The sequence below is a fragment of the Miscanthus floridulus genome, chromosome 2 (assembly GCF_019320115.1).
Source record: "Miscanthus floridulus cultivar M001 chromosome 2, ASM1932011v1, whole genome shotgun sequence".
Classification (NCBI taxonomy): domain Eukaryota; kingdom Viridiplantae; phylum Streptophyta; class Magnoliopsida; order Poales; family Poaceae; genus Miscanthus; species Miscanthus floridulus.
The window spans coordinates 46,410,634-46,427,123 of record NC_089581.1 but is presented as its reverse complement, the minus strand read 5'-3'; the positions used below and the strand labels follow the sequence as shown (position 1 = coordinate 46,427,123).

The 16,490-nt window shown below is 41.1% G+C and overlaps 2 protein-coding genes across 3 annotated transcripts; one reads left to right on the top strand and one right to left on the bottom strand.

Annotated features, from left to right (window-relative positions):
- The first annotated feature begins 3,906 nt into the window (after positions 1 to 3,906).
- Positions 3,907 to 6,432, top strand: LOC136538679 (small ribosomal subunit protein uS19m-like). Its single transcript, XM_066530638.1, has 4 exons — positions 3,907 to 4,251; positions 4,342 to 4,409; positions 4,539 to 4,842; positions 6,125 to 6,432. The coding sequence occupies exons 1-3, from the start codon at positions 4,168 to 4,170 to the stop codon at positions 4,819 to 4,821; spliced, it is 435 nt and encodes a 144-aa protein (XP_066386735.1). The 5' UTR covers positions 3,907 to 4,167; the 3' UTR covers positions 4,822 to 4,842; positions 6,125 to 6,432.
- Positions 6,433 to 7,737: 1,305 nt separating this feature from the next.
- LOC136523208 (lysine--tRNA ligase) lies at positions 7,738 to 16,061 on the bottom strand. 2 transcript variants are annotated; one of them, XM_066516973.1, is made up of 17 exons: positions 15,827 to 16,061; positions 15,649 to 15,724; positions 15,353 to 15,424; positions 15,097 to 15,262; positions 14,922 to 15,015; positions 13,255 to 13,340; positions 12,717 to 12,799; positions 12,306 to 12,386; positions 11,271 to 11,396; positions 10,913 to 11,195; positions 10,711 to 10,807; positions 10,465 to 10,621; positions 9,960 to 10,103; positions 9,815 to 9,883; positions 9,359 to 9,502; positions 9,178 to 9,244; positions 7,738 to 8,106 (listed from the first exon to the last, which is right to left on the bottom strand). In XM_066516973.1, the coding sequence occupies exons 1-16, from the start codon at positions 15,949 to 15,951 to the stop codon at positions 9,206 to 9,208; spliced, it is 1,842 nt and encodes a 613-aa protein (XP_066373070.1). In that variant the 5' UTR covers positions 15,952 to 16,061; the 3' UTR covers positions 7,738 to 8,106; positions 9,178 to 9,205. The 2 variants fall into 2 exon arrangements, with proteins under 2 accessions (XP_066373070.1, XP_066373073.1); XM_066516976.1 differs by lacking the exon at positions 15,827 to 16,061 and having other exon boundaries at positions 15,587 to 15,716.
- Between the last annotated feature and the right edge of the window lie 429 nt (positions 16,062 to 16,490).

Below are 16,490 nucleotides of genomic sequence, written 5' to 3'. Positions count from 1 at the left end.
CTGTTCTGCTCTCCAAAAGGATTGATACCATCTGTACTTAAAGCAAATCTTAAGTTTCTTGCGTCATTTGCAAACTCCGGGAATTCTTTGTCGATTGCTCTCCACTGGGACCCATCAGCAGGGTATCTCAACATATTGTCTACCTTACGGTCTTCTTTGTGCCATCATAACAATTTTGCATGTTCTTTGTTTCTGAACAGACGTTTCAAGCGTGGTATTATAGGAGCATACCATATAACCTTGGCAGGGATTTTCTTACGTGGACGTTCGCCCTCAACATCACCAGGGTCATCTCACCTGATCTTATACCGTGACGCATGGCATACCGGGCATGCATCCAATTTTTCGTACTCTTTGCCACGGTATAGGATGCAGTCATTAGGACATGCATGTATCTTCTCTATTTCTAGCCCCATAGGACAGACAACTTATTTTGCTTCGTAGGTAGTGGCGGGCAATTCATTGTACTTCGGAAGCATCTTCTTTTGGATTTTTAGTAACTCTCCAAATCCCTTGTCAGATACACCATTCTTTGCCTTCCATTGCAGCAATTCTAGTGTGGTTCCCAACTTTTTCTGCCCTGCATCACAAGTTGGGTACAACAATTTCTTGTGATCTTCTAGCATCCGCTCGAACTTGATCTTCTCCTTTTCGCTTTCACATTCTCTTTGTGCGTCACGAATGACCTAAGAAAGATCATCAGCCAGCTCATCTTCTACGGCTACCTCTTCTTCAGCTTCTCCCATTGCAGTATCATTGAAGCACGCACCATCGGGAATAATATCATTGTCGTCCCATTGTTCTTCTTCACCTTCTTCCATTACAACACCGGTTTCTCCGTGCTTTATCCAACAAATATAGTTTGGCATGAAACCCAACTTGAACAAGTGTGAATGAAGAGTCCTTGAGCAAGGATATTCCACCGTATTCTTACATATGGCACATGGGCAGCACATGAAACCATCGTATTTGTTTGCCTCGGCCGCACGTAACAAAGAATGCACGCCGTCAATGAACTCTTGGGAGCGGCGATCAGCATTATACATCCAATGACGGCTCATCTGCATTACATGACATAAATATCATATTAAAACCTAGATCATAATTAATTATTTATACAACATGCGTGCCACCACAAAAGATACAAATTTATGAAAGCATCGCTACAATGTAGACAATCCCAACTACCACTAAAAGAACTAAAGCTAAAATACATTTCAGGAGCACAAGGATTTCACGACCAATCTCAACTAAAACAGACAGATCCCCCGATTGTGCAATATCTTTGGGCTTCTTCGGCTGGATCACTGCCTCATTAGCCGCCGTATCTGCCTGTTGTATAAGATATTTTTGTATGAGTTCAACATACTCTTCCTCCCAGTAGAAGCCTGAACATCGTCCACTGCCATCCCACTGAAATTAAAACAAAAAATTAGAACTTTAATCACAACCATCATGAAAATAGGTATAAACTAACCATAATCATTAAATACGATAAAATAACTCACATTGCGATCCGGACACTTGTAGAAGATACGATCCTTGTTGGGACCCTCCTTCTTCACTCGGTACTCCATCACAATCTTCATCTCATCACGACACTTGCCGCATGGAATGAGAGGGAGGCCCGGCCTAAGTCGCTTTGGAAACCCATGAGAGGCCGAGGACCCGGAAGCAGTTGCCATCTACTCTCTATACTCATTTTTAATACACTATATATTTCTCCTTTTATAAACAAATAAAATTAAGAAACTATAAAATTATCTAGATCTCTATACTCATTTTTAATACATTATAGCTCAAAAACATGTTTTAATAAATAACCATCCGTACTAGTTGACCTTGCTTACGTGATCATCTCGGCGAGCATTTCTCCACCGGACGGCACCGTACTTGGTCAAGGAAGAGCTCCGATTCTACGAGGAAGGGAACACGGTCTTCCACGACCGTTGTCGCTCTCCCTCGTAGAATCAAAGCTTCTCCTTGACATCCGTTACCGCTCGGCAGAGAACATGATCGCCGAGATGAACACGGTCCGCAAGTTCAACTAGTACGGATTTTCTATAATTTTTTAACTATTTTCTAAGTTTATATTTATATATACTACGTTTAGGTACGGTGATTGATAGACTACTGCGACGATATCGGGACATGTGAATAAATAACCATCCGTACTAGTTGACCTTGCTTACGTGATCATCTCGGCGAGCATTTCTCCACCGGACGGCACCGTACTTGGTCAAGGAAGAGCTCCGATTCTACGAGGAAGGGAACACGGTCTTCCACGACCGTTGTCGCTCTCCCTCGTAGAATCAAAGCTCCTCCTTGACGTCCGTTACCGCTCGGTAGAGAACATGATCGCCGAGATGAACACGGTCCGCAAGTTCAACTAGTACGGATTTTCTATAATTTTCTAACTATTTTCTAAGTTTATATTTATATATACTACGTTTAGGTACGGTGATTGACAGACTACTGCGACGATATCGGGACATGTGAATAAATAACTATCCGTACTAGTTGACCTTGCTTACGTGATCATCTCGGTGAGCATTTCTCCACCGGATGGCACCGTACTTGGTCAAGGAAGAACTTCGATTCTACGAGGAAGGGAACACGGTCTTCCACGACCGTTGTCGCTCTCCCTCGTAGAATCAAAGCTCCTCCTTGACGTCCGTTACCGCTCGGTAGAGAACATGCTCGCCGAGCTGAACACGGTCCGCAAGTTCAACTAGTACGGATTTGCTATAATTTTCTAACTATTTTTTAAGTTTATATTTATATATACTTTAACCTTCTTTCATGTAAATATGCAAGCTTGAAGTGATTTTGAGCTCAAATTGCTTACAAATGAAAAAAACCACAATAAAGAACCATATATATATAGTGAACAAAATGGCATAAGACAATGGTGAAAAATGAGAGTATGAGATTGGTAACCTTTACAACTGAAGAATCGACGGAAGAATCGAAGAAATCGACGGAGGAATCGAAGAATGGATGGAGGAACAATGGAGGGAGGGAGGAAGCAAGAACACTAGTGCAGTGAGCTTCAAAATGTGCTGAGCTCGGGCTCAGGGAGGAAGAAGAAGACGGCCGATATATAAAGGGAGAACATTTAGTCCCGGTTGGTGGCTCCAACCGGGACTAAAGATAACTTTCCAACCCCGGACGTAGCCACGGCCCGGGAGTAGACCTTTACTCCCGGCTGGATCCACCAACCGGGAGTAAAAGTATACCTTTAGTTCCGGTTGGTGGCTCCAACAGGGACTAAAGGTCCCTGCCACCTCTGTCTGGCGTAGTAGCCATTGGGCAGGGACCTTTAGTCCCGGTTGGAGCCACCAACCGGGACTAAAGGTATTTCTAGTCCTGAGGAAAAAAAATTCCGGAACTAGAGTCCATTTTGACCGAGGATTAAAGGTCTGTTCTCTACTAGTGAAAGGAGTAGACAAGTTGTATCCGCTTATGCAGACAACCAAACAACATCGCATTTCTTCTATGATTCTGTTCGTCTGGTACATAAATCGGCTGGTTTCAGCTGATTCAATAATGTTCTATGTGAAAGAATAAGCTAAAACTAGCTGAAAAGTAGTTCAAACGAATACGACCGCTCGTACAATCTTACCAAACCCTCTACATTTTTATAATACAGTTCCGCCCAGCGCCCGTTCATGCAAAATATACTATGCAAGCCCCATCCGGCAACCCCTGCTGACGTTTCGCGGGTGTCGTTTCTCTGATTAGAGATGTCAACTATTTTTTTGCTTTATTAAAATCATATCATGTGTTTACCAAACCTGTTTAATTAATGAAAATGGATGAAGCCGCAAAAAACACTTTTAACTCTAGCAGGGAAGTAGAGTAATTTAGAATAGTTTTTGAGAGTCGTGGGAGACAATTTCTTGATTCCGGCAAGAATTTAGGGGCAAAAAAAGAGTTTTTTTTCGGATGCAAATACGAAATACCCTAGACCCTGGGCTTCATTTCTTTCTTCTTTGGCAGCCCATGCCGGCCCAACTCAACGGATTGCGAGAACAGGCCCGCCGCCGCGCCGCCCGCTAGGTAGGTTTTGTTTGGGATCTCACCAGTTCTTCCTCGTCTCCGTCTCTACACGGTGCCGCCGCCGCCGCCGCTGCCGGAAGCAAAGCCCAAGCCTGATAGTAAGCCATGGCGATTGGTTCTCTCATCGCCTCGAGGTTCGCCAGGTCGAGCCATGCCCTCCCCGCCGCCGCCGCCGCGGCCATCTCTCAGGTGTCACCTCCCCCTCTTTGGTATTGTTGGTTGTTCGTGTGTCGATGTTGATCTGATCAATTTGTATGTTCCACCGCGTGGCCTGATCAGGCTCCCAGGGCCCAGCACACCGCATTTCCTCTACTCTCCGGCCTTGGAGCAGCAGCTCGTGCTTTCAGGTAAATATAACTACAGCAAGCTTATTGTGTATGCGGATCATCACCAACGCTAGCTTGTACTTCTATGTCAGTCTACCTCTTGCATTGCTTGTTGATTGTTCAATTGTATGTATCTACTGCTGCGTGCAGCTCAAGGGCTCTATGGAAGGGAGCATTCGTTGATGCTTTCCTGGCTAGAATAAAGAAGAACAGAGAAAACATGAATGGCAAGAAGATTTGGTCTCGTAGATCGTCTATTTTGCCGGAATTCGTCGGTTCCTCTGTGCTCATTTACAATGGGAAAACTCATGTCCGGTGCAAGATCACTGAAGGGAAGGTTGGCCATAAATTCGGAGAGTTTGCTTTTACACGGAGACGAAGGCCGCATCGAACAATACAAGCAAAGGGAAATCAAGGAAAGGGGAGAAAGTAAAAGGAGAAATGTGCATGAAAGGTGAGGTGATAAATATCATAAGAAATGAATTTAGATGTCAGCTGATACTGCATAAAGTTTACCTGCATTTTAAGGCTTTTCTGTAATATCTGAACTTTTAATTAGTTGCTGGTAGGGAAAAAAACATTCAGCTACCACTAATTTGGGTTCTCTGTCACAATAATCTGGGTTGTTTGTATTTACCTTCGAGCCTAACTGGTGTGAAATGATGGGACATGGGGGAAAAAAACAAACCCGCATTGCCCACATCCTGCTTGTGGTATTCTTCTAAATCTGATTGGCAGATTTGATCAATGTCCAATCTATGTTTCGAAAATTGATGTATTAGTTGAGTAGATTACACTCTATATTAAAAAAAATTGATGTATTAATAGATTGTAGATAATTTCATTACCTTCCTGGAAAGATAAAGGATCCGAAGATTTGTTAGGTAGATCAGAGTTATGACATTCTAAATTCGACCTGTTTTCCTGCACATTACTCTGTTCCACTGTACAATATTCTTGTCTGTTTAACTTGTAGCACAATTTTAACCTCTGGAGATGATTGAATTATATTTTTGTTAGTTTTAGTCTTTTTTTTTGGGTATAGATAGAAGATGCAAAATTGTGAAGTGAATGTATGTTATAAGAGAGGTGATGTATCTAAGTATAGGAGCATGTCTTTTATTTATGTGTTTGGTAAGTGTATTAGTGAGCTGTGCCTCATGTCAGGGTTGATCTTTGCGGACAAATCTTTGTCACATGGACATGGTTAAGAGATGCTAGCCCAAATTTTTGCTGCTTTTATTGTGGCTGGGTTAAATTGATTTGTCCTTCCTGTGCAATTGAGCTATGAATAGAGTTACATCCCTTGCTAAAGTGAGTGTGTGATCTGTGGCTCTGTGTAGACGAAGGCTGGAACCATCCTTTCCACATGTGTTATTGGCATGTTTTTAGTGTACATTATACATATATAGAGTGGTAGCTCTGAAAAGATCGCCACACCTAAAGCCACAATCTGTACCAGTACCTTTTGATATGCCGTGAGCAACAGTGCGCCTATGAAGCAGGCATGAAATGCAATGCGCGTTATGGCATCTTATGCCAGCTAGAAGGGAACACAATTGAGATATGTGGCCGTAAATATGAGCAACGGTGTTCTCAATTGCTTATGAGATAATTACAGAAGCTTGGTTCACTAAATGTGTTTTCACTATGATTGCAAAGACCATTAAGCTTACAGGGCAGTGCTAACTTCTTGTCATTTGCTCAGATATTTACCACTGTTTATAACTTTTCAGGTAGGGTTAAGGAGGTGGGATGAGGGCATAGTTGACGAACAAGCACTTGAATCACCAGAGTTTATGATCTGGACTGCTTTTTCTTAGACCAAATAATTTCAGGAGAATGTCAGCTCATCTTACTTAAAGATTTGCCCATGGACTCTGTTCCTCTGTTATTACTTCTTACTATTGGTGTTATGAGTGAACATTAAACTGATTGTAAGTTATGCTTTAGAGATTGTTTTTGGCCAGAATTAGCTACATTTCTAGTAGAATATTTCTTGTTCAAACTGACTACTGCTAGCAGATCTGAGTGCCTCAAGTAGCCGTTTGATAGATGTGCACTCTTGCTCCTTAGCTCCGCCTCTTTTGCTGAAACAAATAAGTTTTGCCTTTGTTTCCCAAAAAAAAAAGTTTTGCCTTACATCATTTGCCAAAGAACCCCACGAGGTTCTTCTGGTAGCCACTTAAATAGCAGAAGGATTTCCTGAAGAACTAAAAACAGAATCAATATACACTTTATGCAGATAGCTAAGATAGTCGGCGTATGTTTGAACGAAAGGGAGAATTTCATCACGTCAAGATCAATACAAATCCTACAATATACAATTAATGTTGGTCAGGGAGACCATGAAGGAGATGAGACCATACTAGAGTGGAGCAAAAGCTCCTAGCCACATCCGTTTGACAGACGTTGGATACGGCTACGATATAAATTTATAGATTTAGACAAAAAGAATATTTTCGAAACAAAAGCAAGATCGATTTTCTTGCCCCAAATTTGCAATACAGTAGCTGAAGCATGTCAGCCCGCAACAGGGAAGATGATATTCAAGTGTTAACACCACAATAACCTGTGAACATGTCTATTGCTCTTACATTAAATTTAAAAGTACAGAATCATCCTTGAGATCACTCGCAGCTTACTTGAGGGCCACAAATCTCATTATGCATCTAGGAGCAAGGTACAAGGCTTCCATCTTTACATACTACTTCGATTTCTTTACAGTGGAACCATCTGATCTGCCTCTGTTGCGCCAGTTGAACAATTATTAGTGAAAGGTTATACTTGATGATCCAACTGGACTCGAGTAGCAGTGAGCGACACACTTAATTCAACAATTGACTGGAACCGGCAGCCAGTCACAGGTCTGACAATTGGAATTAGGGCACAATTGCCCAGATGTCTCCACAGTAATACAAATACTCCTTGGGATTAGTGTCCAGGTTCGATGCTCTGGCCTCTCTACAATTGTACAGCTGACGACCTGAGGTAATGGAGAAGTGCAGATATCACGACTGGCACTAACACCCCGCAGAATCTTTTTATGTGAACTGAGTTCTGGTGAATTCGGATCCAGAAGTTGATGAAAAATGGAGATGCTGGTTACGCGCAGTGATGTTGTAGATGATGACGATCCATAGGGGCAACGAGTTAAACGATTCCAAAGCCATTGGGCAACATTTACACAGGTTTAATTTACAATGCCACAAATTTAAACCATATAATTATTAAATTCAGCGAAAGAAACGAAGATAATTTGAAAATTTGCTGCCGCAAATGGAAATTGTGCCTTTCTAAATGGAAGCTGTGTAACATTGTCAATTTGTTTTACAATATTCAACTCAGCTGACTGCAAGGTTTCCATATATGATATACCCTGTTCAAAAAGATCGTTTTGCACATTCCAGTGGCAGTTTAGCCTGAATAATGGCTAAACATTAGCTTCAAGTAAGCAATGATCATACATTTTGCGCATGCTTCTCACCAATTTGAGCGCACACAGACCCAGAGTATTTGCAAAACCCCACGTTTGAAGTTAAACTGAACTTTCTTACATTTTCTGGTTAATAACTGGCTGCCGGGCAATACAAGATGGTTTAGAAAAATAATGAAAAATGGAAACCTCGCACACACAGGCAAAAAGATGTATAAGTCACAACAGATCCAAGGACTTCACTATATCCTCCAGCCTATGTAGCATCATGTTTGCTTTGAACTGTGACACAAACATCTGAGTTAGCGTAACCAGAATTAGATGCGGTGCAGCTAGTGTAAAAATCAACAAAGTGGACGTCTGAATTATACAACACAATCAGCATCGGGCACTAGAAACTGAAACAGCATATCAAACAAAGCTTCCAATAGAAATGTAGAACAGTGCACTCAGCACGTCCAGGGAATCTAGAATCAGACAGATTTCCTGAAATGTCTCCATTGTGTAGAGTATAAATTTTTAAATCTCAACCCTACCAAAGAAGGTATGTAACTATGTATTTCCTAAAACACATGGCATTAGTCCTCTGCTTTTTAAGGCAGATTAAACGACTGAAGCGACTCAGTGTCACCATGAGTTTTACACAACGTTAAATTCAGAGCTTCACCTCAAGCTCAGCACAGGGCAATAGGAAATCACCATTCTTTGCTGGTGCCAAGGCATGAGGTATAACATATAGAATGTCATTAGTCCCTTTTCAGGGCTATTCTACAATGGAAACGGTAATGTACTTTTGAATGCTCTCTCATTTGGTCTCAGTTAATCGTGGGTTGCTAGCAGTTATTTCTGACTACATAGAATAGCAGTTATTTCTGACTACATAGAATATAACAAAATAGAATCTTTTTACAAATTCATAATTTCTGTGGAAAAAGTTATAATTCCATACAATCTTGAAAACTATAACTCAAGGCAACAACAAAAACAAAACCTTGGTTCATCCTGAACTGTGCACATGTAACTAGATGGCTGTCTATCATTTCACACACTGCGGCTAGTGATAAACAATTGCAAACGCTTTATCCAGAGGTCAGCAAAGATTGCAATCTCTAGACACCCTTCAAGAAAGTATTCTACAAGTGCAGCAAAAAGCAAACAAAGTTGTAGAGAGGTGACTTGGCCTAAAAGGTTGTTGACTTATAGACATCCTAATTCCTCAGAAAGGTGAATTATTAATTGTTCTTTCAACTTGAAAAATACGTAGAAAAAAATGCCTTACATGCTTGAAAATTATCAATTACTGTTCTCAATCAAGCAAACAAAGAGTCTTAAAAGTTAGACTCATAAGCATACCCTTTTGTGGCTTTTGGCTCTGTGGTAGCTACTCTTGAGGCTTCATAGCCGGGAATAGAAGAACTTCCTGAGTTTGCGTTGAAAGAATTATATATCAGTCAATAATATCCCAGTGAAAGCCAAGAATGTCAAGAAAGCATTGGACATTCATATGGAAAAGAACTGATGGAAATACTCGAACCTTAATGTTCTGGGAATCTGTTAGCAACATCGTGAGGCGATCAATTCCCAAGCCCCAACCGCCTGTTGGTGGTAGACCATACTCAAGGGCAGTACAGAATGTTTCGTCCAGGGCCATAGCTTCATCATCACCAGATTGACGATCCTGGACATATACGAAGTTAAAGACTATACAACTCACCACTCCTAATAAAGGAAGGATAGAGAACAGCAAATGCAAGTCTCAGTTAATGCCCAATTGAAAATATAACAGGAAAAGCGTTCAGGAACTTTTATGCTCTTCTTGTCATTCTATCCCTTCCAACATACATTCCTTTTTGGTTCTATATTCTTAGGCACACACGAGCATGTGCATGCTTGGACTCAGAAATCCAAAACGTAGCAATGACTTAGGTTGCTTCTAAAAGGAATATACAATCTGCAAGGTTACTTGAGTGTTCATTAAGTTAAAAATTACCTTTAGTTGCTCCTCAAACCGTTGCCTCTGCACAACAGGATCGTTTAACTCTGTGTATGCATTGCACACCTACAGGCATTTGAAGGTCATACTGTGAAACATCAAGGAAGCAAAACATGGAATGCCAATGAAGAATAGTCTATACCTCATGTTTGTTAACAAATAGCTCGAACCTCTCAGTCAATCCAGGTCGGGACCTATGCCACTTTGCCAATGGACTCATTATCTCTGGATGATTGATGATAAATGTTGGATTCACACACGTCTCCTCCAAGAAATGGCCAACTAACTATCCAATACCAACAGAGCACATCAGTTTTATAGCAAATATATTTTAGTGGGATACACTGCAACAGAAATGATTGATCCAAACTCCAAAAGGCCAAGACCTTGACATGTAAACAAATGAATTCAAGCTAAGCATTCCTCAGACAATGTGTTTTTTCCCAATAGAATGGAACAGTATTGAAGTCAACACCATAAAGACCTTGACAAATCAGAGATTCAGTGGGAAATAAAACAAAATTCTACTAGCCGGATGGACAATGCATGCTTCTTCAAGTAAAGAAGTATATTATCAGTACTGAAATCTAACTGCCAAAACCAAATACAACAGCATGCTGCAGTTTCCATTAAGTCAAAATAGAAACCTTGTCAAGTAACCGTGATGTCGTTTGGGGAGGTGGACATTTCACGTCATACTTCGCACATGCTTCTATCAAGTAACGATTCGCTTCATCACTTGATAGATCTTTTGGTATATTGAGATTGGCCATAGCCTCCAAATCTTTAATCATATCTATCCTTCTGCAATAAGACAAAAGAAAAAACTGTAAAAGGCACACCTAGGGAAAATATAAGTTATATTGATGCTTTGAAGAGCATCTGTTGACTACCTGAAGGGAGGCGTGAAATCAATTTCTATTGGGGGGTTCGTAACTCCATTTGCATGATATTTTATCTTATAGCCACCTGTCAGCTCCTTAACCATGCCTATTAACCATAAAATAAAAATATATAGGGGTAAATACTCCATTTTTAAATGACGTGATAAAAAAGTTACAATGGTGCAGCATTATTTAGTCAACACATGGTTACCTGACAACATGGTTTCAGTAAGCTCCATCACATCATTGTAATCGGCATAAGCCATATAAAATTCACAAGTTGTGAATTCAGGATTGTGTGTTAAATCAATTCCTTCATTCCTGAATTGTTTTCCAATTTCATAAACACGGTCCAATCCACCGACAACCAATTCCTTCAGATATAATTCAGGTGCAATACGCATAAAAAGCCTCATGTTTAATTCATTGTGGTGTGTAACAAAAGGCCTCGCAGCTGCTCCACCAGCAATCATGTTCATCATCGGAGTCTCCACCTAGAATACACAAAAGGTCAGATATTGAAGTGCCAACTGGAATCTGGAAAGAAACTGCACAAATCTTGTGCTTACCTCCAAAAATTCACGTTCATCTAGAAATTTTCGGATAAATGAGGCAACTTTAGATCGTGTCTTGAAGATATGCCTCACTTCATGGTTTACCATAAGATCAAGATACCTTTGACGATACCGAGTTTCCTGACATCAGAAAACAAACAATTAAAAACCAAAGCATGGTTTCCAGTTATTATCAACATTTGAACACAGGCCAAACTAAAAGTGAACTATTCATTGTTCGCAATTAGCTTGCTAAAGAAACAATAGATGTATTTGGTTTCAGGAATCAACCCATGGTGATCAGTGGGATGACGCCATCTCTCACTTTTGTTAATATAATAATGTGCTAATTGGTGATTGGCCAGCCCATAGAATTCTTATGCCAAAAATAGTGAGTCAGGTTCCAGATCAGGATTGGATGTGTCATACACATCCCATTTCTCAAAATAAACATCACATAGAGGTACAGGTACGCCACAACACACGCGAGACAGCAAAATTAGAAAAAATGATTGACCCCTAAGCATGCTAGTATTGTCTGTCTGCACAGTAAGGCCATATTTGTATTGTACAAGGGTGGTCCAGCATCAGGCCAGGATCCCACACCATCCTAGCGCATAGAAACAAAACCATCCTAGCGCATAGAAACAAAGCCTAAGTGAGTAGGCATGTTTTCTATTATTTCAACAGGCTTACTAATCCTTACAAGCGTCCTGATATCACATGCCTTATTCATATTTTTCAGCCAAAATGTGATCACAACAATGGCCAGCCCACATGAACCCAAAAAAGTTGACCGCATTGCATAGTTGTGAGCTACCTGGATTAGATTACAACGGTCCATTATGATCGGAAATGTTCCTTAGTTGTTTGTTACATATTCAGGATGCTAGAGGAAAGCGCTTTATTCTTGCAAGAACAAGCTTCAAATGTTTTGGAACCACAGAACGCCAGGAAATAAGACAACACTACTTGCCTGAAGAAGTGGTAAATAACCAGTTTTTATGTTTAAGCAAGAAAAGTAAGACATAATGAAGAATGATGACAAACCTGATCCCTTAAAACATAATTTTCGATGTTCCTACCCATTCCTGGAGTCCACGGTACAGGCACCGCACTTCCTTCACCTTTCTGTAATAAATAAATACTTGATATGTAAAGATTGCAACTGATATTATAGGAAAATGGGCCTTCTTTAATGCCTAAAGTATGCCAAAGCAGTGTTCAGCCCCACAACATCATAGGGTTGAAGATAGAAACTAAAAAGATTGCTTGAACACACTAAATATGTAAACATTTCAACTATATCATAGGGCCTTCTTGAAAGCATAAGTTTGGCAAAGCCACAGTCCCCACAATATCCAGAGGGTCCAAAATTGCAACTTATTGGTCAACTTCCTTCTCATGCTTTGTTAAACAATAAAAAGAGAGACTTTTTTTGAATTATATTTTGATTCTCACCTGTCGAGGCATCATATGAAGACATGGAGAGAGCACGACAAATTTCTTTGGGAATACGCTAAGCTCCCCTCGGTTGCTTTTCCCTGATATTCAACATATTGATTAACTTATCAAACATAGAAAAATACAATAAAATAGAAAGAAATCTTATGATTTTGTAATTGCTCAGACAAATAGCGTGCACCACTATCACTTGTGTAACTGGATTGCATTTTCTTAATGTTCAACAAATTGAAAAATCAAAGTTTATAAAAAATAGCAAGAAAAACATTACAATCATCAAATCATTGAGTGGTCAGGCAAACAATAGAACTGTAGAGTTAACCAGGAACATAAACTACATAACAGTACAGTTTTTTCAAGAAAACATACTACTTGAATTCTGTATTGAATGTCTGTAACCATAACAAAAGGATAACTTACCTAAGTATAACATTTCTATCGGCTAAATATAAATAGTAATATTTCAACCAAAATAGTTCATAGAAGTCCCTACTTATAGTTAATAGTTCGAAAATTTGAGCTGAACACAACAAACCTGGATAGCCACATATGCCAACAATATCACCTCGCTTCACACCCGAGTGGTACTTAGAGAATTCAGCTTCGTCCAACTCTGAGGTCCTATAAAAAATAAAAAGGTAAAAAATACAGTCCAGTATAAATAATTGATCTCTTAAATAGGTTATCAGCCCTCTGTTCCAAATTGTACGACGTTTTGGCTTTTGTAGGTACGTAGTTTTTGCTATGCACTTAGATATACTCTATGTCTAGATACATAGTAAAAGCAATGTATCTAGAAAAGCCAAAATATCTTATAATTTGGAACAGAGGGAGTATTAAGTATGCACTGTCCACTAAAAATCATAACCTTATGCTTGGTCCTGCGATATAAATAAAAGCACAAGGAAAACAAGACCTTTTGGCACAAATGAGATACTTCATACTTCATCGTGTCACCATACGAGGCTCAACTATTCTACAAAATAGGCCACCTTTATCTCTCGAACTGACAAATATTGTAGATCTATGTGACATTTTCGATAGAAAACCAAAATGAAACTACCTTTTGCTGACCAAGCAATGAAAAGTTAAACTAGCTAAGCCATATCATATGCCATTAGTATAGTTCAGGGAGTATTTCCATCACAAACTACTACATAAGTAGCCAAGTAGGATCAGTAGTCTAGACTTGCTTTAACTACTGGTGCTTGATCTACCATGAATGTGCAGAGTTAAAGCATGAACTCTACCACCAGGGAGCTCTTTTCTATGAGTTAGTGCAGAACAGGGGATGAGTGAAGCCCTGTTTGTAACAGCTTAAACTTCTGTATAAGCTACTTTGTTCTAGCTGCGCAGAGAAGCCACTTCCCAGACAAGCTGCTGAATAAAACGTTATCCTGTTCGGAGGTTCAGATTCTCTTTCAACTTTTTTTTTTTTTTGGTGAGGATTCAGAGATGAACAAGGTTGCCTCCACTCTCCAGCACTCTCATCGTAGGAGAGCAAATCCATGGCCTGGCCTGGTCGGTCTTCTGTGAAAACGCAACTGCTGGTGTGGGCGAGCACAGTGCACGTGCACCCCCCATGATCGGATTTCGTCATGCAGGAACAGGGTTGCGCGCCGCTTAGCCTGGCAGAATCAGTGCGGAGGACAAGGGACGTGTGTGCGGATCTGCCACCGGCGAGCTCCATGGCCTTCCAGAGCAGGGAGCCGGATGCAGAGAGGTGGCGCAGCCTCAGGTGACAGATGCAGAGAGCAGCACGGCAAAGGAGTGGCGCGACCGCGGACATGCTTGTGGAAGAGCGGCGGCTTTCTGGCAGAGGAGGGAGGTGAAAGTGGCAAAGCGCCACTGCTGCTTGCTGTGGGGGAGAAGTGAGGAGCAGCATGCATGGAGAGCAGAGGAGCACAGGCATCAGGCAGTCATGCAGGGGAGGCATGGTTTAAAAGCTGATCCCCTGCCACCGCTGGAAAAATTGCATTTCCCACAAGCGCTTGCTACTCGAAAAGTTTTGCATTTGGCATCTGTGGCAGCTGAAAAAGAAGCAGAAGCTGGAAAGCCGATGCACCAAAAAGGGCCATGATCTAGTGCATAAAAAAATATGAACCCCATGCAGTGGTTGACAATCAGCTCAAGCAATAATAGGCTAGTTGCGTAGTGAAGAAACATGACAAATGAACACCATACTAGACTTGAAAGTTTTACCTGGCATCAGCCATCACTTGAACCTTCATGCCACCACCGTAAAGATCATAAAAGAATAGCTTAGATGATGATGTCCTCTTGTTCATGATCCTCCCTTTGATAAAAAAAAATACAAATGAGACCTATATGAATCTCCAAGTTAAGAATACAACCCTAGGAAAACAAAAGGAGTTACCAGCTAAACACTCTGCCACATCTGTAAGCTTCTCCCCATTGCTCAAGGCCTTGTACTTCTCAATGTATTCGGCTACAGAGATGCCAACCGGGAACTTATGGGGATAGGGGTTTACACCTGTGGCCTTGAGTGAATCAAGAGTCTTGAGCCTATTCTCATAGTATTGCTGCAGCAGGAAACACATCCATCCAATAAGAGTAAGAATAAGGAACAGAATTTAAAAAGGCAAGACAGGAAAAAGCAAGATGCAACATACAGTGGGATCCATGTCATCCTCGTCAGCAGCAGATGCCTTCTGAGGCTTTCCACTAGCAGCAGCAGCCGCAGCCTACAACAACAGAAGGCACACATCAATTTTGAGCTTTGGCACTAACATTGTGAAAACTTAACTTCCAACTGCAGCACTACAGCCATTTTCTCTAGAGCTAAAAAACGAACAATACTTGGTGGAAGGAATGACATGTTCTGACCAAATTTATCCAGGACTCACTGATTTAGCACAAAACAAGAATTGCAATAACGGGGAGAAACAACAACACAAATGTTCCTCGCCTTGTTCTTCTTCTCTTCCTCTTTGAGCCTCCGTTCCTCTTCCAGCTTCTTCCTCTTCTCCTCTCTCTTCTTCGCGCTGCGCACATCAAACACGGAACAACCAACCCCCCGAATCAGGAACAGAAATACCAAGGCAAACCAACGGGCTCAAGGGAGAGGAAGGCTAGGGTGTCCCTACTTCTTCGAGAGCTGCGGCTCCTCTTCGCCCTCACCCGCCGTCGGAGGATTCTGCCCGTCGCCGCCCGTTGAGAGCCCCGCGAGCTTCTCCTCAAGACCAGACGCCGAGCCCGCGCCGTCCGCCATGTCGCACGCGGACCTCTAGGGTTTCGTTGTGACTTGTGCTGAGGCGGGCGGGAGGAGAGCGGAGAACAAGATGAGACGCGGTTACGGTTAGAATGTGGAGGCGCAGGTGGTGGTAGGGTTTTAGGGCAGCGCAGCGAGTGGCGGCGCGGGGGAAAGGAAAAGGGGATTCCTTGTGCAAAAAAAAAAAAATCCAATATTTTATGTGCCTCTGAAAAAGTTTAACCGTCAACAGTGTTATTGTTCTAACTTTTTTATGCTCTTCATGCCACTGCCATCAATTTGGACTCTAACGCTGTCAAACTATATGTGTGAAAAGTCAAAAATACCCTTATATCTAAATATATTATTAATTTTTTTAGCATCTTAACGACTTCAAATGAAAAAACTCAAAACTAGAAAGATATAAAGGTATTTTTGACTTTTCACACATATAGTATGACGACGTTAGAGTCTAAACTGACGGTAAGGATATGAAAGGCAAAAAAAAAAAAATAGAACAGTAACGCTGAAGATCATTAAACTTTTTTAATGACACATAG

Excerpts from the sequence above, each read along its gene's own strand:
- LOC136523208 (XM_066516973.1), bottom strand. The coding sequence starts at position 15,951 with ATGGCGGACGGCGCGGGCTCGGCGTCTGGTCTTGAGGAGAAGCTCGCG. Across the intron at positions 10,808-10,912 it reads TACTGAAACCATGTTGTCAG|GCATGGTTAAGGAGCTGACA; the intron begins GTAACCATGTGT and ends TATGGTTAATAG. Across the intron at positions 9,503-9,814 it reads GGTTTGAGGAGCAACTAAAG|GATCGTCAATCTGGTGATGA; the intron begins GTAATTTTTAAC and ends GTATATGTCCAG.
- LOC136538679 (XM_066530638.1), top strand. The coding sequence starts at position 4,168 with ATGGCGATTGGTTCTCTCATCGCCTCGAGGTTCGCCAGGTCGAGCCAT. Across the intron at positions 4,252-4,341 it reads CCGCCGCGGCCATCTCTCAG|GCTCCCAGGGCCCAGCACAC; the intron begins GTGTCACCTCCC and ends TGGCCTGATCAG. Across the intron at positions 4,410-4,538 it reads GCAGCAGCTCGTGCTTTCAG|CTCAAGGGCTCTATGGAAGG; the intron begins GTAAATATAACT and ends TGCTGCGTGCAG.